This window comes from Symphodus melops, assembly GCF_947650265.1.
Source record: "Symphodus melops genome assembly, chromosome: 17".
NCBI lineage: Eukaryota > Metazoa > Chordata > Actinopteri > Labriformes > Labridae > Symphodus > Symphodus melops.
Genome location: NC_136707.1, coordinates 19,544,385 through 19,568,081, shown reverse-complemented (window position 1 = coordinate 19,568,081; position 23,697 = coordinate 19,544,385). Strand labels below are relative to the sequence as shown.

The 23,697-nt window shown below is 41.9% G+C and overlaps 1 protein-coding gene across 2 annotated transcripts in view; it reads right to left on the bottom strand.

The window, feature by feature from the left end:
- LOC306838377 (mitochondrial import inner membrane translocase subunit TIM16-like) overlaps positions 1-23,697 on the bottom strand; it is a 107,466-nt gene that overhangs the window by 7,765 nt on the left and 76,004 nt on the right. For both annotated transcript variants that reach the window (XM_079366518.1, XM_079366520.1), the window contains exons 10-20: positions 3,139-3,193; positions 2,704-2,761; positions 2,458-2,603; positions 2,264-2,362; positions 2,054-2,158; positions 1,784-1,943; positions 1,526-1,701; positions 1,054-1,162; positions 868-954; positions 639-781; positions 347-451 (exon numbers count right to left, since the gene is read on the bottom strand). In XM_079366518.1, coding sequence (XP_079222644.1) covers positions 347-451; positions 639-781; positions 868-954; positions 1,054-1,162; positions 1,526-1,701; positions 1,784-1,943; positions 2,054-2,158; positions 2,264-2,362; positions 2,458-2,603; positions 2,704-2,761; positions 3,139-3,193 — 1,243 coding nt within the window. The remainder of the gene's footprint in view (positions 1-346; positions 452-638; positions 782-867; positions 955-1,053; positions 1,163-1,525; positions 1,702-1,783; positions 1,944-2,053; positions 2,159-2,263; positions 2,363-2,457; positions 2,604-2,703; positions 2,762-3,138; positions 3,194-23,697) is intronic.

The following is a 23,697-nucleotide window of genomic DNA, read 5'->3' as shown; positions in this document are numbered from 1 at the left end:
GTGAGACTGGATTTAACAACTTAAAAATGACCTAAATGTTGTGAACATTCATTCATAGCTTCCTATTGAACACGACCTCTGAGATATTTACAGGCTGTAAAATTTTACAAAGACTCTGAACACTATTGTCACAAAAATAATTGAGAGTTTTTACAATCCTAACTCCTGTGTAGTAGTTTCTTCAAAAGTGTTCATTTTAATTAAATGAATTAAAGTTTGTAAATCGGTTGGTATTAGTATTGAATTGTTTCATCTGTACGGATCCTTTTTTTTTAAAACTTCAAATCCATATCTCAGCTTTGTTTAAACTGTACCCTCTGATATAGTCATTTAACATGTTACACACCTGCACCGGTGCAGTGGACTTGCGGGGGTCATAGATGCGAACTTTCCCATCTTTGCACATCGTAGCCAGGAGCTTTCCATCCGGGCTCCATGCCATGCTAAAGATCTGAAGATGATCAACATGAGGGAACGACAAAGAGGAACATTAAAGAGAAGCCTGAGGAGGTTGGGAAAGGCCGAGCTGATATATTCAATCCAAAATGTTCAAGAAAGAAAGTCAAATCTGCTATGAAGTCTATCAACAATGTTTTCTATTTCAGTTGCTGAGTAGGATGTGGATCTTTGTCACACACCTGGTCCTCGTGTCCGCTCAGTTGCTCCACCTGATCGCCACTCTCCAGGTTCCACAGTCGGACTGTGAGATCGTAGGATGAAGACACCAGGAGTCCGCTGGCCAGAGGGTGGAACTTGATGGAGTAAATCTTCTCTGTGTGGCCTACGGGTGGGTCACAGTGGCTGTCACTCAACCTGACTTTTACTTTGTTGATGAAAAATAACTTCATCACATCGGTGCTCTCCTACCTTGCAAAATGAGGTCGGGCTCGGACAGCATCTCCGTCAGCCCTCCCTCTGGTACCTGCCACACCCGGATCTTTGCATCATCTCCAGCTAGTATAGAGAGAGAGAGACAGACACACACACGTCTAATAAACACCTACACAATACCACACACATAATCCCACCTCCTCAGCACACGTTACCACTTACCCACAGCAAGCCGGTGTGTGTCGAAGGGGTCCCAGCAGAGGTCGACTACGCTGACAGAGTTTTGGATGGTGGGCAGGGCTGTGTATGGAAGTTTACCAGGCTGAGAGCGCTGAGGGAAGCAAAGGGGGGAAAATGAGACTTAAAACATGGAGGCCAACTGAAGGATAACATACGCAGTTTCTATTTTTTATATTCAGAGGACTGTTATGACCTTTATGCACCTGTGAGCAGTTTTCAGATGGTGACTAATGACTCTTTATAATTTAGGAATATAATACCATCAGCTACAAGATCTATGAAGTAATTTTAAATGTTTGTAACGACTGACACAAAAATCTATAACTGTACAGAAATATTAAGCTGTGTTTGTTTTTCTAGATCAAATACTATCATCTTTCATAAACTGAGTCTTTTCATAACCAGTTCAAACTCCTCACATTGTGTTTATTTGAACATCAAGCTGCTCTCGTACCTCAAACACAGCGATCTGGCCCCCGGAAATGGCGAGCGGTACGGCCACGCGTTCACCGTTGACGCAGAAGCCGTCACACTCGCCTGGTGTTGTCAGGTTGAGGCCTTGCACGTTGGTGATGTGCGTGTCTCGATGCATCACTGCACCCTGGATGTGACGGAACTTGGAGCTCGGCCCTGGAAAACAGATCCGTCTTTGCGACTTAGCTGGAGAACCATGATTTAAAAAGGAAAATTAGACAGGCGTATGTGTTCATACCTAACATGTTCTGGATGGCCTTGGCACTCTGACTGGGACTGGGACTTGGGAGGAAGCCTGAGGAGAGGCCCGAGGTGGTGGAAGGAGAGCGAGATGGGGCGGCGCTGCTGTTGGGAGTGCTCAGAGGAGTGCTGGAAGTGGAGAGGCCGCGTGCTGGATCCTGTGGAGCAGATCAGCGTTAACGGGTCACAATGAAAACCTCCAAAAGATACTGCAGTATCATTTTACCTGGGGACAAAAAAAAAGAAGCACTATAGATACATCTCTAACCTCCTTGCTCTCCCCACTGGCCAGATTCTTCTTTGCAGGCGTCTGTTTTGTTGGTGAAGTTTTCGGTTTGGGCTTCTTGTCTGGGTTGAGGCTGACTTTCTCCACCTGTGGACAAAGAGAGTGAGTTGTTAGCTGTGTATAAGACAGGTTTTTTTTTAAGATACCATGTTACCAGATAAACTTGCTGGGAGCGCAGCGATGACAGTTCACCTGCTTGTTCCCTCCCTGCCACCACTCCTCAGCAGACATGGCTGGAGTTGTGCCCAGTGTGTCTGGGTAAAGATCGTCATGAAACTCTTGGCCTGAATGCTGGAAATGAAAAAATGTTAATCCATGAAAACACAAATCAAGACATCTGATGTAGTCGGACATGCCAGTATCATGTGCATATATACAGTACACACCTTGCGAGGGACTTGATAGCTGATTGGCACAATGCAGCCCTCTGTCAGCTGAAGGACGCGCATCACTTCGCAGGACATGACATCCAATGACAGCTTGGGTACCATGGCAACCCCTCGTGTTGAGGCGTCTGTCAGACAGTGGCTCACTACAGAGATTCAGGGAAAAACAAGGAAGACAGGGATCAGGGCCATGTTGGGAAAGCTGCTGTATTCTAAACAGACAGATTTGAGATGAGCAAGATTCACCTTGAGAGAGGAAAGGCTCTGAGGAGGAAACTTCAAAGCAATCGACCACAGAGTCTCCCTGTGTATGAAAAACATGTTTACATTTCATTATCAGCAGGGGGGAAGATAAAACTTTTTATTCATATTCAAAGATTCTTATGAACAATTATTCATAGACAGTGTTAACAGTCTGTCGACCTTTAAATCGTTGGTCAAACATGAAGAAATGTGAATACAGTTTAGAAGTGTTAAAATGCTTCTTACTGACACAAAGAACAACAAAACACAATATATTTAAGTTTAAATTATGAGTAAATATTATCATGGAAAATTCACGGTTTTGGTAACAGAAACACATTTAAAAGTACCGGTAGGTTAAATATGAATTTACTGTCAAAAAAGTTTCCAACCCTTTAAGCCTATAATGTGTTACACAATAAATTAACCTAATCTTACCATGCCGGCTAGAATGAGCAAACCAGTGTCTTCATCAAAAAGAGGAATCACTGACCTGAAATCAAAGAAACAAGAGAGGGACAAAATGAGAGATTAAAATCATCCTCTTAAACAGCACAGTGAGGAAGTACACATATTATTAAAAACAATCTTCATTATGTTTTCAGTTCTGACGTTTCACAAAGGAGCCACTAGATGGAGCAACAGGCTCAACGTTTGAGCAGAAGAACAGTTTTAAAGAGCTCCATCCAGCTGTGCTGAACATGTGAAAGCAGTCACACTCAGTGATGTATCGTCCTTTGTGCTTTGAACCTGCACAATAACGCCAAAAAGGATTTCTACCAAAGAAAAAACGGCAGAAATCTCATTAGGACTGATCAACAGAAAAGACATTTCCTCAGCTGGATGAAGAAAAACCGACGATGATTAAATGGAAATGTTAAATTACTTTAATGTCGAATCTAATCAGATTTCCCTCCAATCCGGTGTTGATGTATTGTCGTCAAGAAAAGGGAGGAAACTGTGGAAAACACCCTTCTTAATTTCCAAAAGCTAAAGGTGGAGTGTTAGAATGAGGTTTTGTCTGAAACCAAAAGGCCCAAACCCCAAGATACTCTGCTTGTTATCACTTTAACACTCACAGCAAAAGCTCCACTTGGTGAACGGCAAAAAGAGAATTATTGATTTTTGCTGAAGAAAAAACTTGACCCACACACGGTCACAGTCACCTGCCTCCTCTCATGATCTCAAGTAAGAAGATTGAGGAATTAGCAAAGTGAACGAGCTTTAACGCAGAGGGGAAAGTACAGTTGGCTGTTGTAAACAAACCAAACAGGAAATCATGGCTTAGGCAGGACCGGGGCATTCTTGCACAAACACAAGCGCGGCTGCCAACTCGCCTTAATTTTCAACCTCCTTTTACTCTCCTTCATACTGTGGTTTCTCTCGGGCTCTCTCCTCATCAATGAGAGCTGTATGCTGTATGCTGTGTTTGTTTTTGTTTTTTTTCCAGACAGGAAAAGAGTTTGAGCAAGTGGTGGCTGATCTAACCACTTTACATCACACACACCAGCGATAGGCCCAGTGAAGTGGAGAGGCCGTTTCAGTGATTGGTTTATGATGATGACCTTGTGCTACTATTCTAGAAAAACACCACAACATGGACTGAGGCTGACGTAATGCTCTAAGTATGACGGTATAATGACAGACTGTGTTTGGGTATCTTAAGGAGCAGCAAAGAGTGACACGTGATGGTTTGTGTACAAGAGTAAGACCGACAGGGGAAGAGAGGGGTGCTGTGAGTGAGTGTGTTTGTATGAACGTGTTAAACGTGGCTGCCACGCGTCTGTGGTCACAAAAACTCACATTCTTTTATGGTGTTCACAATGGTTTCATTTTCATTCCAGCCTTTTGTCAAAGTCGTTTGGCTTTTGGCAGATTTGCAGGAGAATAAAAGGAGGAGAAAAAAACGAAAGCAAAGAGGACTGCAAAGGCCAAACATAACTTGATGAGCTAACTTAGAAGGAGGCTGGTTATATGTACATCATACACGCATGATGGGCAATCATACATGCAGAAACAAAGAGGAGACAAGCATGCACACACTTACTCAACACCACAAAAAGTCGAATTATCACAACATTTTCAGCAGAGGTCTTCTTCAGGTGATCAATAGGCTGATACTCACTATGACGGCAGGTGAGTGGTCAAACATTCAGAATGCTGTGAGGTGAATAACATTCATGAAAAAACCTCAATCTGGCATCAAAAAATGAACCTGCCAGAGTGAGATGGTCCAGAAAAAGGAAATATGATCGAGTGTATTGAGACATGCAGAAGTATTATGAGGAAACAGATGAGTAGGAAGATAGGATAGAAAGCTTGAGTTTCATAATGCAGGACGGGAGGTCAAAAGGTCACAGTTGCAGTGTGATTAGTTTATATATTAGTGGTTTTAATCATTCGGTTATCAATGATAGATTTACTGTGTAGTAAGGCTCTCAGCATTAACGGTGTATCTTGTTGTGGTGCTAGCTGAGAAACATGATTTTCTATCAGTGTTTTCACTAAGAGAAAAGTATTGAACCCACGATGGAACTAAACTATTATCAGAAGGCCTCTTTAGCCTGTTTTCCTTTCTCTAATATCACCTTCTGGTCGAAATATTTATTATCTTGCCCATTTGTCTTTGGTGTATCAACACCATGGTCCTGTATTTCCTCTTCTCTCTATTATGCCTCTCTCCCCTTGTCGATCTAAGGCCTGTGAAGTCAGCGGGGAGCGGCCACGCTTCGTTAGGGTCGACTTTGTGTTCCCACGTCGGAGTCAGTCTGCAGGGAGTCGCTGAACACCTTCATTCCCACAGCCCTCCGCTGTCCCTCTTCCTCTCCCTCCCTCACTCTCTCCATTCCTATTCAGCAGCAGCACAACCCGGCACCCTGCCGTCTCTTTGTGCCTCCAATTCCACAACTACTTCCTCCAAATTCTCTTCACTTTCTCTGTGACCTTATCTCTGTTTTTCTCACAGTAAACTCACAACAAGTCAAACAGCTACATCACTGGAGTGGAGCTTTATCACTGATAATGACTTCTGTTTACTATCGCTTTCATGCACCACCTCACCACCAGCCCATTTTCCCACACAGGAAAACACATACATGCATGCTTCTGCATATTTACACACACAAATGTACGAGCAAATACATGTGCTAACGATGCAGCTTAATGACGTGCATGTATGTGCACATGCATAGGAGCGGGCAGTTACAGTTGAGCAGGGGTTAATTGTGGGAGCGAGTGGGCATGTTGTGCAGAACAGGATCACATGGGGCGATTATGAATGAGAAAATAAACTATTACAGGCCTCATTCATGCTCTTAGAGGAGAGGCTGTAAACAAAAGTGTGTGTGTAGTACTGAACCCAGCCTGACACACTGATTAAGACATAAGCTGGGTGTGTGACCCAAGCAGGTTTATCTGCACACACTCATGCTAATTAGACATTAAGTCATGTATTGTTGTAAAATGTTAACTGCTTCATGAGCTGTGACATAAAAGAAAGCCGTTTACAACTTTAAAGCTACAAGCAGCACTGACTGACTACATCTAGTTGTTTTGCTGATTTCTGGTGTGCTGCACTTAATTCGTCAAAACTGGAATTTATAAGGGTTTTGAACATTGAATGAAAGATTTCATTATCAAACACTGGGTCCACTATTCAGCACTCGGGAATTCGCAAAATTGAACCCTGTTTGCCACCAGAGTCGTACTTCCTCTTATCATTGGGTGGTGTTATGTCAAAGATTTAATATTGGAAAGCAGACGTGTTTAAATCAAGTCCCTCATCGGTCCCGTGAAATTTTGGGTAGACTAAACAAAGAAGTTCAAAGCTTGATCCAAAGACAACCGGCCCAGTTGCCTTTGGATCAAGCTTTAAATTCGCCATGTTTTCCTGCACTCTGATCAACTTTGATTTGTCTACCTCTTTGATGAACCGTCTTAAATCACTTGATTTCTTACTCATAAGTGCATTGACCTTCTGTTTGTGACACATCACACCAAATCTTTTGCATGACGGTTAGAATGTAGTTCTTAATTTGCACTTTGTCAACTAACTTGAGGAGGTGCTATTGAGACATTTTGCCAAATCCCAGGGCTTGACACATGCATCCATTCCTTATCTATAGTGCTTAACCTATAATGCATTACAGGCGCCCGACTGTAGATAGGTTGCACGTCTATCACTGGGCTGAGATAGAGAGATACACTCACTTCTAAGGGCAGTTTAGAGGAACCAATGAACCTAATGAGCATGTCGTTGGACTGTGGGAGGCAGTCGGAGTAGCAGCGTATGGAAGACGAAAAAACAAGTTGCACACAGAAAAGTTTTCCATCAGGATTTGAAACCAGGAACCTTATTGATCCAACAAGTGCTAACCACTTCATATCTGTGCCCAACACAAAGGCACATCCGGAAAAATCTTATTCATCAACACCAAAAAAGTCAGAGGAAACAAAACCAAGGGCCTTAAAGCCCGAAACGACTCCTTTAATAGATCAAATATCTCCTCCTTGAGTGATTTCACTTCATGAGATGGCAGCCAAGTCTCACACTCTCAGGTCTCTCTGCACCCACTAACATCTCAACACCTTTTTAACTCTTCTATGCGGCCACAAAATCCCCCTGGCCTCCGTCTGTCACTGGCCCGGTGCTCCTGTCAGGAGTTTACACAAAACAGAGAGCGCAGAGAAGACACGCCTCCTGCCTCGTCTGCCATCGCTCTCTCACACAGACCCAAACACACGTCAGAAAATGACCTTCTGCCTGTGACAGCAGCCTTCAGCACCAGCAGATATGATGGGTATATTACTGCACTCTGTGCATATCAGTATGAAAGCGTCTGAGTCAGTCCAGGTATATTATGATTATGAGAATGTGTTGTCATTTGATAATGTTAGAGATAGTGTAAATCAGTGGAATAACTGACTAATGGCGGGCCAGACAAATGGTTCTGTGGATGACAGACAAATGCAGAAGAAAGTGTGTTGCTGTGCGTGTGTAATTATGTGTGTGTCTAATAATGCATCAGCAGCTGGGGTTTTGTACGGTGTTCAACGAAGCAAAAATGTTCGAGAGAAGGCACAAAATCAAACTTGATTTCCAACATACACTCAGAATCTTTACAGAGGCACATTCACACGCAGAGACAAATAACGCACTATTGCAAGTAGTGCTCACAAGCATGACAAATATGTCAAAGAAATGCTCGTCTATGGGCACATATATAGGTACGTCAAGATGCACTGATAGCATCACACACAGTGTATTATATACAGTATACAGGTGGAGTTAATGAAAGCAGGCTGCAGAGGTATAAGGTTATGGGTCGAGCTATGACCAGATCAGTATCAGTCAAAGGGACCTTTCTCTGCTCTCGGAGACCATGGCCTTAAGCTAGGCCAGCCTTCCTGTTAAAAACACAGCAGACAGCACAATAAGCTCCAGTCGACAGGTAGGAGCTGGCCACAGAGCGGAGCAGAAAGAGACAGAGGGTCTTTGAGGAATATGAAACCAAATAAATGCAGCTGGTTGTCTGACTCTTCATTTTTTTTTTTTTTTTTTTTTTTTTTAGGAAGAAGGCGAAGACATCCAAATGAATCACTTTGTTAGATCACAGAGACTGAAAATACATTTATGTTTTTAATTAAATGCAAGAGATGTTTTCTATTTCCTTGTTAAACTATTGCATCTTACTTCACTCTTTAATCTTTTTGATGAGGATTTGAATGAACAGTCTCCGTTCATTCTGTTTTCATTTCATCCTCTCCTCTTGTTTTATCAGCTCCCAGTCAGTGGGAGTGAGCGAGTGGTCCACCCCTTATCACTGCGGGTGGAGGGGTCTGCTGAACCGTGAACTGTCCATTTATCAGCCCTCCCGCCTGCACACACTGTGAGCCTGCAGCTTGTCAAGCTGTCCCTCTGCTGGAGAGCCTGCTTCAGTCTGCAAGGAGAGCGGCCAGGACCATAAAACAATGTTTGGATAAACACACAGAGTCATGGGGACACAGAAGAGTGGACATGTTGTTGGGAGGCTTTGGGTCACTGATGGTGGAGTGTAAGTGGGAGAGTGCCCATTAGTGACTGCAGTCATGAGCATACAGGTCGACTGACTTTCATCACATTTACTCTGACATCAAATGCAGATGAAGCTCCTGTCTTCCCTGTTAAAACTCAATCTGACATATTATATGCACAAATCACATTTGTTTATACTTTGTCATTAGAGGCCACAGTCAAAATGATTGGACGATATCTCCTTAAAAACAGGTCTGCACAGACACTGTAGTACAGTATGTATCAGTGTTGACAGAGATACTCGCATATTGTTTAGCCATCAAACTAAAACTGTGCATTGTCCTTCTATAGGAGGACTAAGAGTCTGCATCCATGCTTGCATGTGACACTATAGGGATGTGTTGAGCTCAGTGACATCGTCTGAAATCTTGGCTCCTTCTGGTCTCAACCAGATGTCTCAACTCATGTTGTGGAGCTCACAGGTTGATTTTTTTTGTCTTTGTGTTCTTTTTATGTTCGTGCTGTAAATCAAAGCACTTTGGGTTTCTTTTTAGATGGAAGTACAATAATGTGCAATGATGAGCAGTTAGCTGTAACTAAGCAGCTGTGTCTCCCCTCTCAAAGCATGACCATATAAGCACATGATTTTTCATCGAGTTATTTCCTTAATCAAAAGTGTGATGATGACAGTTCATATGACCGGCAGATTATCTGTCTATTCTTTTGATGACCCGACCCTCTTCCTGTCTCTATTGTCTGCTGTGACAGAACATACTCTCTCTGTTTCACTGTTACTATTCTTGTGTAGGGGAGTTAGACACAGCTAATGGTTTTATGCACACTTACGCTGCAGGCCCAAGGATGTTCACATTACACTGACAATGGGAGGACTGGTGCGGAATAATCCACTGCTGATTAAATGGGATTCATAACCACACTGGACTTTTACAGCCGACTCCAGGATGGTAAATCCTTGGTTTCTTTCAAGTAGTCTGCAAATATGCAAAACAAAAAAAGGAAACAATTTCCACGAGGGATACAAGAGTATTTCAGAGGATTTTGGAAAAGGTTCTTGAAAAAAAACAGACGAAGGTTTGGCAACAATCAGCCCATTCAGACGTCAAGGGTTAACAATCCAACAAAAATACCCTGGTGCGGTGACAAAGGGAGTAAATAAACAATATGTCACAGCAGATGAACTCTGTCACCTTTATAAACTCACAATAATCACAGATGAATCAAAGCTCTACACTCGTGCTGTCTCTTTGTGTATAAATGTTTTCATTAGCAGCATCAGAGCTCCAAAGCACGAACCACAGAATCCAAACCACAGGGTCACAGTGAGGGCAGCTCCGATCTCAGGTTTCAGCTCACAATGGCAGAAAGCTGCGTCTCCAATTCATTTGACGTTCTTCATTTGAAGCTGTCTCAGTTCATTTGACTTACAGGAGGTTTCAGAGCGGGTCCTACAGAGATGGATTCAAAGACATGTCGCTATCTCTCGTTTGTATCTGGACACAGCGAGGAGAAAAGAATGATCTCTTGTTTGACCAGTTTGTATCTTTTATTTGATGTCGGTATAAAAATTAGATGACTGAAACATGTCCCAGAAGGAACTCACCCTTCTTTTTAAGGCATTTCAAATACTCAAAGACTCTTTTATTCTTTTAATTATTTTCCCTCACACTGAAGTGATATTCTTTCCTAATAAAAAACCCCCAAAAAACGTACAATTAAATATTTAGGGTGGCTGCAGTTCAAAGAGCAGAGCTTGTGTTCTTTGCCATAATAAAAAGAACAATCATGATTCAAACCCAACTCTCTTCAGTCTGCATGTCAACAAGTCCTTGAAATATATGACGGACAAGCTAGCATCCTACGCACACTGATCGAAGCAATCTAATGAAATATTTACCTCTGGTTGAATACATGTGAAAAGTAAACATACACACTCTTATTGCGACTTTGGTTAGTTAACAGAATTGAAACTTTAAGAAAGCTAAGAGTTTACCAAGTGTTTTAATATGACACAATCTCCATTACTTTGGAAAAAAAAGAGCTTCTGCCAAGTTATGTTTAACCAAGAGCTGCCAAAAGCTAAAGAGAGACAGCACCGGCTACATTGCACAAAGTTTCAGTACTGAAACATTTATGTGCAATGGAGGGAGTTTGCCTGCGATTTTACTACAGACGAGAATATTACCAAATACTATTTTGTGCCTATTGCTAATTCTGTTACTGTCATAACACACACCGGTATCGACATTGTTTGTAATGTTTTGATTGTATCAAATCTCATTTTAAAAAGTCAGAAATAATGACAGCAGTGTTCACATTCTTCTTCTTGACTTCCAGATAGGAGTAAGTCTAATTAAACGTCTTTCAGTAGAGCTGATCCTTTGCTTCATGGATTGTATGAAATAATAAAAGAGAAGAGGCACACACTAAGAACACTGTAGGTTCTTATGTGGTCTTTACAGCTTAAACACAGCTCTGCATGGGAGGGTCCTGAATGCAAATCTAAGCCATGATAAGTTCAAGGATCCTCAGCAGGTGTCCAAGTCAAGCTGCACAGCGCCCTGCCCAGCAGTGAAATGTACTTAAGTGGGACATACTTTCTCTGCTCTGTTTGAGTGTTCTCTTGCCAGTGTGTGTGTATTTAATAAAAGTGTTGGTATGCCTGCCTCGCTACTTTCAGTAGCCAGTTCATTAGAAGGGAATTAGAGTTGACGCACTCAATCCTGAGAGAGAAAGAAAAGCCAGGATTGTTGGTGGAAGGGGCCAGCTGTGGCCATGTCTTAGCCTCAGTGACGAGCCTCTTAGATAGGCTGCCAAGCGGCTGCTCTACCCTCTTTCTTTGCTTCACCGGTCCCTGTCCGCTGGCCCCTGACAGGCACACACACACATACATGCTCAGGATTTAATTAAAGGTATTCAGAACCATGTCAACAGGTCTACAGCGACCTCTCCAACACCCCTCACACACTCCCAATTCCACATACAGTACGACCACATGCAATGATGCCAAAGTGAAAAAAAAAAAAGTAACTGCTTCAGCAGTAATCCTCCTCCTCTCCTCCAGAAAAGGAATAACACTCCATAACCGTTCCAACTTGTCATCCGTACAGCTTCTTCTCCACATTGACACAAGCAGACCTAATAGAGGCTGCACATCTCTCAGTTTATCCCTCTCTGCTGGAGGAAACAGTGAGCCCACAACAAGACAGTCCTTCAACGCCAGCTCCACGTCAGATCAACGCAAAGTATCAAGAACGCGAATGAAAAACAAGCTCACAATGTAAAGACACATAGAGACATGTCAGGACAACTTAGTACACAGTGAAGTACGACCACATGATGGACACGCAGCTGTTTTGCATAACGTCGGCTTGGCGAAATGAAAACCGCAATCTTTATTTTTACAAGAGGAGACACAGAAGAGAGAAAACCAGGGCAGCAAATGATCTCCAAGAACAATCAAACATTAGCTGTGCTACTTATCCTTATTAAAAGGTATCTTAAATCACACTCATTCATGGCTGCTCACACACTGACAGACACTCAGGAGGGCCTATAAAGGCTCGGTTAACTGGTCCAGACAGGCCAAGCTATAAAGCAGCCAGGTCTCAGGTCATAAAGATGCGCTGCAGACCGGGAGGGTTTAAAGGGGGAGGCCGCGGCGGTGGGATTGTTGGTGGATGTGTGTGGGCATGGGAGTGAAGACGAGGTAAGACTGTGAAAGCACAACAGGGGAACGTAAATCTTATCTTCCACGAAAACATTACAGCTTTGGAAACGCTGTCAGAAAATAGAATGTAACTCAGATATCGGCATGTGTTTGTGTTTACGTCTGTTCTCTTTAGGAGGTGCGTCTGTGAAGCGCTGCTGGCTGCTTGCTGACGACCGCAAAGCCCAGGAAGAGATGCGTTCCGCGTTAACCCTGGGGTTCAGCATCAAGGGCCCGGGGAAGATGACCATTAAATGACCTGTCAGCGTGGGCCTGGGAACCAATCACCAGCCTAACCTACCTCAGAGGGGAGAACAGAGAGGAAGTGAGGGCACAGACCATGAAGAGAAAAGAGTAGAGGGTCACGACCAAAACGACCCTCTCTGCTTTTAGGCCACCGGAGAAAAGGTCGGTTCTTGTCACAGTCGCAGTTCAAATGCTAGAGACAGACGGAGGTACATTATGTTTCGAGGAAGTGAGAGAAGAGCGACTTGTTTTGAACTGTTGATGGATTATCCAGCACGTCACGGATGTACTTAAACTGTAAAACACTATCATTGAGATACATACAAATTCAGCTAACACAACATGAAAATGATCTAAGAGTCCAGAGGTTTCTTTTATTTAAAAAAAAAAAAGAATTTGAGGACATGGCTGTTCCTCTTATCTCTTAGCTGGTCTTGTCCTGTAAATGTGTAAGTACTTCTTGAGGAGAAAGATCTCCTCCTTTCTTTTTAGCATTCAAACATTTAAAGAATAAACATGAGTCATTGGGAGTGTTTGCTGTGCAAAAATACAAACAGAGGCAGTTTCTGTAGTGTGCTGCAATTTCCTTCGACACCTACCGGGCGGCAGCAGTTACAGGGCATTAAAAATGACTACATAGACATTTTCAATCTTGTTGCTGTTCCTTTGCATTTTTAGGTCATAAGGAAGTATCAACATTAATGTCTTACCTTATTTATGGCTAAAAACTCACGGGAACTTTAAAAATACACTTTCAGTAATATAACGTTGCCATAAAAACCCTCTTTTAGTGTAACTTTTCCCCCCCGAGTACGAGCCTCGCCTCGTCGCAAGTTAGAGAAGGAGAGAAATCATTTGAAAGACCAAATCCAGCATTTCTTTACATGCAGAAGTAAAAGTCAACAGATCATGCTGGAAACTATGGAACCACACACACTCTGCAAAGGGTTATGACATCCTTCATCCATGTCTTGTTTTACACATGAGACATCTGAAATAGAATCTGTGCATGCAGGAAAACAACACATGGTCAAATTTCTCACAGCAGCAGAGCGATCACAAAGAACTGGCTAACGACTGATGATTCACAAAAATAGCTGTCCATCAGTGACAATATCCACATGACATCAGTAATGAAGGAAGAATATGTTGCAAAAGGCTGGTGGAAATACTTTACATACAAACAAAACAAAAAGTCGATATAAGCAATAAATGATGTGGAAAAAGTGAAATTCTCATCCAACCAGCAGGCTTTTTATTTGTGTCTTTTTGTCCACTGCACCAAACCCTATGTTGACTAGTTGTCCTGGCATTCTTTTTGATATATTGTTACTCAAGAATAAAAGTGAAATAAAAAAAACAGTGATGAGGCTAACTTTTCCATTTTCACTATTCCCACTCGTGAAAGTACCTGTCTCTTTAGTTTAACTGTTTGAAAAGAGCGTCATTAAAATCTTTTCTTTTACATGCTTCCCGAAAACACACGGATACAAAACTGGACATACAATCAAACCATTGACGATTAAATAAACCATAACAGGACTAATGGAAAATATTTTTTAAGACGTAATATATATCAACTTAATGGTAATTGTAAATCTCCACTGTACTAAATCAGAACCTTATAAATACCACTTAGATCGAGTATATAAACCACAAAATAGAAATCTCATGCTCTTGATATCATGACTTGCACAGTGATTATCTGCATACCAGGAGAATCACCTCAAAGTAATGATCGTTTGTTTGGCTTTGATTTTAATTGGATTTGTCTTGGTTAACAAACAGAAGACAATATCAGGTCCACACTGAAACACATTGAGTCCACATCCACCAGTAACAAGCTCGACGAATGACTTACTGCCCAGATGAAATCCTGCTAGTCCTGTTAGTCAGACCTCAGTCGACCTCGAATAACCTCCCTGCTTAAGGGTGACTAAGTGCCCGATGCTTTAAAAGGATATCAGAATAGAACCGTGATGATCCAGAAATTTGATAACATTTCTGGAGAATGTTGTTTAAGTCATTAGCCACAGTTCTCTCGAACAGTGACGGTGCTTGACCTCGTAGCAAAGCTCAGACATTAAACGATCCAAAACATTTGCAGGCCTTGCCTTGACTTGACATGTATGAGTGAGTTTGCATGACATTTCTTTATGGTCTGCCAAGATAGAATTATTGGATATGCTAGAACCATAAAACCCAGCAATTTATGAACAAAGAAGCAAGACAGTTTAATATTTGTTTTTCCTTCAAGCCCGAGTACGTGTGTGCAAACGAGAGAGAGGGTCAACTGGAGAAAGGGAATGAGAAAAATAAAGAGAGAAACATAAACCCTAAAACAACTCTTTCAGACTCTCTTTTTTTTCCCCATTCCTGCTCAAGTAGAGCTACAAAAACATTCTTGAGGTGTTTAACAGAGCGCCTTTCATCGATCGTCACTAGCACATATTTTGACTTTGTGGTGTCTTCCAGCTCTGCTTTATCAGAGTCTGTTAACAGAGTTTATCAGAGCCTCTGTATCTAGCAGCCTGTGGGTCTCCAAGTGTTCAGACTTATCTCTCTGTGACACACACCTTGCTGGTTGTAACTGTGTGTCGGTACTTGCTTTTTTCTGGTCAGTCTAAAATGTGCACTTTATCACTCTTATCCCCTCAAATGATCTCTGTCATATCGGACGAGCAGGAATTCTACTCTGGCTGGATTAAATCTTGTGCGTCCAACTCTTGAAAAAAAATAGAAAGAAAGAAGGATTATTTTATAATGACAACTGTAGTGCCTCAAGTGTCCACTTGAGAATGGCCTTCAGACAAGAACCATTCACCTTATCATACCGGTACTTAAAAGTATACTTAAGTACTTAAAACTTCTGAGGAACTTTCAGTTTGTGTCATTTTGGCGCCCCCTGTGGACAAAGAGGAGCCTTTGATGTTTTTGCTAATTTGTACCTCCACTGTGTAAGTAGTGTTTTTAAACAAAATGTATAAAATCTCATTCACAGGTTGTTTGTGTATCACTATGATTCACTGTCTGAGAGCCCCCTAGCAGTGGTTTTTGGCATTAAAAACTACGAATAACTACTACTGTAATACTACTGTACTGTCATTTTCATGCTTTTGTCTCTTTTACTTCTTTAGATCATAACGAGGAATCAATATTCATTTCAGTCTGTTTCATTACAAGCTCAAAAGGAGGAGCTTTAATTCAAGGTTCCTTGTGTGCTACCTGAAGAAGGAACTCTAGGCATTTTTTCTTGGGACTTTGGATTCTCACAGTTCTTGCAGTGGAAGAAATATCAGAAGTTCATCCACTGAAGTTCTGCATTATGGTATAGCAGCTCCAGCTACTTATTTTTGCATCACATCCCCAGCCTTAATGTGCCACCAGACCTTGACCTCAACCTTCCTATTTTTCCTGGGTGGACAGACTAAACATGAAAATATGTTTTACTGTTAGCAGGTCTGACATACCTACGCTAAATCATCTGCTTTAATGACCGTAGCAGGGATACAAACGGTGAAGACCAATAAAAACCTCACCGAACAGAACAGATTTACTGTAAGAGTGATGGTGAAAGTCAGAGGGTGGGAGGGGGGGGGATGAAGGGAGAAACTGAGCGAGATAGAAAGTATGAAGAGATAAGATCACTTTCACATTCATAGAGTAAATCACAACAGCTATACATGTCCTCATACCTGTGCTGTATGTGTGTGTGTGTGTGTGTGTGTGTGTGAGAAAGAGAGTGTGCTTACAAGAATGCTTTGAGCCTAATCCGACTACATCTGGGAGAGTTATGGGACAGTATGGAAAGAAAGACAAAGTTAGAGATTGTTACAGAGAACATTGAGCCTTGACCTGATAACCTTGAGGAGCTACACAACTGGTACGATGTGATCGACTCCCTTTACAGCCTCTTCTTTCTCACCCCCACGCCACAACCAAACAACCACATACACACATTTTGATATGAAGAGAGAAACCACAATTTGTGACCACCCATACAGAATAACCATCACTAATGCAGAGTTTAGTATTCTAGTCATACAATGCCAATGACGCTAAAAGATTTTCAAGTGTATACACTTTACATTGTAAATAGAGGGGATTATAGGTCGAAGAGAAAGTAAAAAAAAAAAGGATGCATTTCACAGGAATGAACACAAAGAAACACATCGTTCTCAGTTCTTGTTACCTCTTTGTACCTTAGCCACCAACTCTCAACAACAAACAGTGCTGAGCAGACATTTACAAGCCCACATCCAGTCTCAGCTCGGGTACTTCTACCGCTGCATGACCAGGCAGCGTTGAACAAATGTGTTAACACAGCAGATGCACGCTCCTCTCTGCAGGATTTAACTGAGTGGTGCTCAAGTTGCACTGAATTACGCTCAGGCGGGCTTTAGCCCTGCACATGCAAAACAGATATCGCGAAAAAAAAGGGAAACAAAATACAGAAAATGTCTAGCAAACACCACAGCCTTTAAATTGCATTTCTTTTCTTTGAATCAACTTTTATCTGACCGCTCCTCCATGTCAAGGCCGCCACATCCATCTTGCCGACTTATAAGGGCTGAAGGAAGGCTTGTTATCTGTGTGCGTGTGCTTCAGTGTGTTTGCTTTTATCTAACCTCCTTTTATTTAACTAGGTAGGTCATTTTGGAGCCAAATGACTTGATGATTGTCTGACCGTCTGAAGGTCTTTAAAGAGAGACATTGTGGTACCGTAATAACACACAACACAGAGAGACAGATTTAAGGAAATAAAACCTCAATGAGTAAGTGGAGGAAAAGCTCAAAAACATTTTCAAAACAATGCCTCAGAGCAGGACCACACAGTTTGCTAGATGGAAAAAGGTAGTGCACAATACTAGAAGAGTATTCTGTTACTTTGAAAACAGGAAATACGTCAGTAGGAGAGGTGGACAGAATAACAGTATTAAAGAGTGTGCATGGAAGGTGCTTTAGGAGAAGTGGAGCGGTGGGTTTGTGCATCATTTATTACATTTATGGTTTATTTAATGGTGTTCTTTGTTTTTGTCTGTCATTGATTTCAGTTATTTTGCCTTCCCACAGACATGCCCGCCCCCTACCCCATCATATGACAGACTGGCTAATAGTGCTGCAGAGAGACTGAGCAAAACTTTTCTGGGACCAACTGACAGGAAATCATTATTTTTCTGTGTTCTAATAAAACCTTAAATATTCAGCATGAGTTAACTTTTAAAGGAAAAATCCATATCAACACAAAAAAAACAAGCAAGTATCAAAAAAAAAAAAAAAAAAATCCATGTCAGAAATAAATAAAAATGTTCAAGATATACCCTTAAGCAATACCTTTTGACCTGTAATACTACGACAGGCTAGTTACTCGTCTGCCGAGTTGACCTGAAGTGACCTGGCTGTTTTGCATACTATCTATCTATTCAAAGCTTTACTAAAGATGTGAAATAAAGACCAACGTGTTTGTAAAAACACAGGTCAGGTAGAGCTAAGGAGATGAAAACATCATAACACAAATCACTTCACAGACTCGGCTCAATTATACAAAAAAGGAATAAGCTGCAGTCACTTTGCACTAAACCACAGGCATGTTGCCGTTATTCAAAACCTGACATGCCCGATTGCCTGGCGAGAGTAAGAGAGGAAAGGAAAGAAGGAAGTAAAGGACAAGGAAGAAGCTCTCCTGTTTTTGTTTTTTTTTTATAATTGAAAATATTTTTTTAAAGGGTTCTCACTTTCAGTCAATCACCTTGCATAAATTGCTGATACGGGCTACCCATTGTTCAGATTTAGGCGGCTCATGAATAGCATGCTTCTCTGCAAATGGGCATGTATTGTAGACTTCCTGTGCAGTTTAGAGAAGAATTATTCCAGCCTGGTCGGGATGTTAAGATGAAAATCTATAACTTGATGCATTACACCGACTGATCTCCTGCTTCCACCTCCTCCCTCCCAATATGTTCAACATTTATTTCTGCAGAAAGGTCTGCTTTTAACAAAGAGAGATTAGCCTGATCAGCCTTTAAACATGTGATGTCACAAAATCGTGCCAATCATAGACATATAGATATTTAAGAAGGAATCTCAGGAAACTGTCGCTTTCAGCAGATGAATGTGAACTCAGTCATGTAATATCATACTTTTTCAATCATTCCTTTGGACGGTGAAGGTCAAAAACTCTAACTGAAGTGTAAAGAGACAGGAAGAAAAAATGTAGAAAAAGGAAAATATATGCCTCACCTATAGGCAAATGATGATCATGGGAAACTGTCCCTTGTGGATGAGCCATGAGTAGGGGGATGGGAGGTCACCCACACTCCCCTCTAAGCTCAACCTCTTCCCCTTGAATCTCACCACTTCTCCTTCAGCCCTCTCTGCTCTCTCTCCTCTTCAGTCATTCTTATCAGAGCCTCACCAATCTTTCACTTTTACCTTAAAAAACAACTGACACCCAGCCACAAGTGCAACAACTGCCTGATGCAGGACACCGCAGCTGAGGAGGCTTCCACATACGTCATGTGTTTAAACACTTTGATGGCTAAACAGCTCTGACAATTACAAATCATACAGTCACTCAGGGGAACATGTTCTTAATCATCTCCATAATAGAAGTTGGTAAACCGAGGATTCTTTCCATGATGGATTCTTTCTCCTTTCAACAATAAAAAGTGCACTAATTGCTTGTCCAGCTCTGAGGCATGCACGGCCCAGCTGTGCCGTCCGTTTCGCTCTCCCTCTTTAATGAGAAGTGCCAGCGTGTGCAGAGTCAACAGCGTAGTAAAACCCAAAGTGAACTAAGCTCTGACCTCTCCAGGACTCTGTGCACGCTGTCTCGCTCCCTCCTCCGCATGAAACTAACTCCTGCAATCATTAAAACCTTTGTGTACTGGTTGTTGAGGTCTTTATGTTGAGGGCTGTTTCATGTTGTGACATAACTAGCTCACATGAGGCTCTCAGCTTGCTCCTATTAGGGCCAAATGCCATCGGGAAATAACACCCAAAAAAAAGCCCAAAATCATAATAATAATAATAAAAGCACAAAAACAAAACAATAAAAACGCGACACACAGGAGCCAAAGATTTCTCAAATGATGACATTCTGTCTGTGTTTCGTTAAGACAGCCTGTCTAACATTTTCTCTGTTTGACACATGGTGAGAAAGGGCAGGATGATATTTTGGGTGAGCACCCCAGAGCCCTCCTTCCCCCGAAAACTGGACTCAAATCAAGGACATATTCTCCCACGAGGCACTTAGGGAGGTAAACAAAGCCATAAATGTGCCCATGTTTTGATATTGTAATGTCCGAAAGGTTCCTCTTCAGAAGGCAGCTTTATGAGCAACAGATTGACTTGTGGGTAAAAGCTGGCAAGACAGGACAGGTGGGAAGAGTCAACATTTGTCTTCTATCTGATCCAGCATACTGTGACAACTTCTGCTTTGAACACACTCAATACTCCCCTCCTCTACCGACCATATTTCTTTTGTCACATGCAGGTTCCCATAGAACCTACACTAATTAACCATGAATATCCCTCGCTTCACCCTCTCTCTCTCTCTTCCCAGGTTTCTTCTGTGAAGCACTCCTTCCCACGGATGTTTTGGTGAAAAGAAAGCCGTTCCTGTCTCACGGCAGCCCACACATTCTGCCGTCAGAGTGGATTTACGTGTGACGGCAGAGACGTAGTTGTGGACAGAGGGGGACTGCATGCATGTGCACAAAACACACATGAACACAGATGCCGATACATATGCAGATACGCTAAATGTTAACAAAGAGCACTAACCTCAGCCTCTTAAGGACAGAGAGAAGCAGTGAGAATAATGAGCTGGGGTCTGGACCCAGGGTGATTATTCCCAGGCTCTCCTAATAGGAGAGCAGGACTCTGTGTTTATGCTCTCTAATTATATTCAGTGCTGAACATTACAAAACATAAGTAAAGCTGTACATTCCTATACCCCTTGTGTTGTAAGTCATGCTATTGAAAAAACCTCCAGACAATAAAATGTAATGATAATCTATCACACTACACACAGACCTCAAACTCAGCCACATTCTCTCAAAATGCTAAATATGTTCTCGAACTGAGCTCAAGAAATAATTATTTTGCACCCTACAGCTTGTCTTCTTCCAGTAAACGGGACCATAGCTTTGTTGCTGAGGAAAAAATAAATGCACAGCATGTCAAATGTTTCAGGGCAAATTGGCTGCAGAATGAGCTTCAACAAGCTGGATAAGATATTTGATGGAGACCGTCGATTTAATGGAGCTACGAAACACAAAGACATGTCTACAAAGGAGATTTGCTTGTTGTTCTGCTGGTTACTGTCACAAATGAGAAGACATTTTGCGGTGAACAATTGACAAAAACATGCTGTAGCTCTCTCCCATGTATCTCGCCTTCAGGGATACAGTTCTTGTTTGTTTTCTGCTGAACTCACCAGGTCCTTGTTTTCCTTCAAGTTAAAACCCACAGGCATGTTGTAAACAGTAAAACACAATCACCTCAAACCAAGACACGTGCTCGTGTTTGTGAACGTCTGCTTATGTGATCATGGAAATATTCATAAAGTCTAGTACTTATTCAGCAATGTCTTCAAGGTAGCCTCGTTTCTTTTTTAACCCAGCATCTCCTTTGAGTGTAATCTGGTGATGTGTTCAGGTGCAAAAGCATAGCGCTGTGTAATTATCTTAACACATTTGTGGCCGAGATCAGTGGTTCCCAAAGTGGGGTTCGGGACCCCCTGGGGGTCGTGTAGCTGTGAGAGGGGCACTGCGAGGTTCCCTCGAAAAACCTTTATTGCCTTTTTAATGCCTTTATTGTAGGGATAGGACAGTGGATGAAGTTTGAAACCAGGGACAGAGAGACGGGAATGACAAGCGGGAAAGGAGCCACAGGTGGGATTTGAACCTGGGCTGCCTGCTTGAAGGACGATAGCCTCTGTACATGAGTTGCATTCACCCCTACGAGCAGCCTGCTTTCCCCCTTCTTCATACCATAATCATGTATTTATAGAAAACAGAGTCATGCTATTAACTACAGTAAATCAAGATCATGGGGAGCTGTTTCATTGAGAATACTCAGCAGAGGAGGACGACGCGTGTCTTTAGGTAAATTGAACGCATGCAGATGGTCTGTATGTCAAGGGACCGGAGAGAAGAAGAAGTAATCCCAGTCAGCTCCTCCCGGTGCTGTGTGGCTAAATGCAGTTAGCTTTAAATGGTTAGCAGTCTGCGGTAGACTCGGCAGCAAAGCAGAGTTTTACTGGTTCCCCTGGGCAGTGTTAGGGAGCAGGCTGTGTGCCGCCTCGCCGTCTTTTACTGAGCCAGGCTGACCAGGAGCCCAACCTGCTGACGGCACACGCTGTAATGCTGTTACAGCCACTGGTCTGTGATTTACAACACTGAGCGAGCTCTCTGTACAAATATGTGGAACAGACTAAGAGAGGGATTTTACACATTCTGGTCATTTGACTGCAGAATGAAGCGGTCAAGACTTCTAACTTGATCAGAAATGGTGGAACACAGTACATTGTGTTTTGTTGGATAATTGAATCAAGTGATCTTCATGCATTTTTTCACATTTCTTAGACGATAGATAGATGATGTGTTTATCAAGCTGTGATGATTGTGGTTACTCTCACCACAGCTGTGAAGTTGGGACTGTGTTTTTGTTTAATGCATCGTATTGAAAATAGGACCTAAACTGATCAATCCATTTTCAGACCTAAAGGTATGAGTCAGATGAAGACAAATAGATTTAGAAATTAGAGAACTCTTTTTTTGGTGACTTAAAAATGTAGTAAACAAAGACACAACCAAAGCTGGATATTAGTGTGTTTAAATGACTCCCACTCTCATCATCTCTCCTTCCCCTCGTTCTCCCAGGACTCTACCAGCCTGTTTGTTTTTCAGCACTCACAACCCTGATTCTCTTTCTTTAAGCCAGGACGTTACAGAAAATGTGCGCGTGGTGGTTTGAGGCAGGATTCTGAAGAAGGATTTTTTGTGTTGTGACAATTATTCAGTAATTTTATTGAGTAATAACTGAAATGATACTTTTCTCACATCATTTATTTATTCCTGAAGGAATAGGAAACATTTGACAACATCAACAGGAAATATTAAATATACTGTGATTTATATATATATGACTGTTAAATTATCAAAATAATGTATTAAGGCTTTACGTTGTGGCTAGTCAAACTTGATTTGTAAGAACAATTATAAGGAAGAGATTAATTCCATTAAATATTTCATAGAAGTAATTTCTTTTGAGTTTATATCCATAAGGTCATTCTTAAACTTGTTCTAGATGTCATTTGTTTGTGAGGGCAGTCGTAGCTATGTTTAAAGGGACTTGGTTTGAGACTGGAGGGTTGTCAGTTCAAGTCCCAGCACGGACCAAAATGTGGAACATGGTCTGAAAGCTGGAGAAGTGGCTGCAGACAACATTTTTTGGGATTTGAAATTATTCATTAAATCATTGCGCATAATCAATTGACTCATCTCTGTGTTACTTAAAACCAGTTGGGGCAACAGTCAGCTCATTCATTGATTATTTAGACATTTATGCCAGCAGTTGGCTGAAGCACTCAACGAGCTCCTGCAGGAAAAATAACAGAGTTGCCAGTTTCCAGGTTGGATCCTTGGGCACCTGAGCTCTGGAGACGCTTGTCCTCCTCACCGTCCAACACTCACAAGCTGAATGACTCAGATAAATAACTTCTGCTCAGTTTTACCTGGATAAGTTCAGCTCTGGGGCCGGGGTTTGGACGTGGAGGATTGTGTTTATTTAGGGAGAGAAGTGAGGAGGTAGATTAGAGGAAGAAACTGAGAAATATTAGAGCTCAAGACCTGCCTTTGTGAGCCTCATACACATGGGATAAAGAGCAACAAGGAAAGATTTATATCTTGTACTGCTTTTTTTTTTTTTTTCCCTCAAACGCATAAAACAGAGGAGCCACATCTGGACCCTACGGGACATGCGTGAAATCTCTTTTCTATTCCTG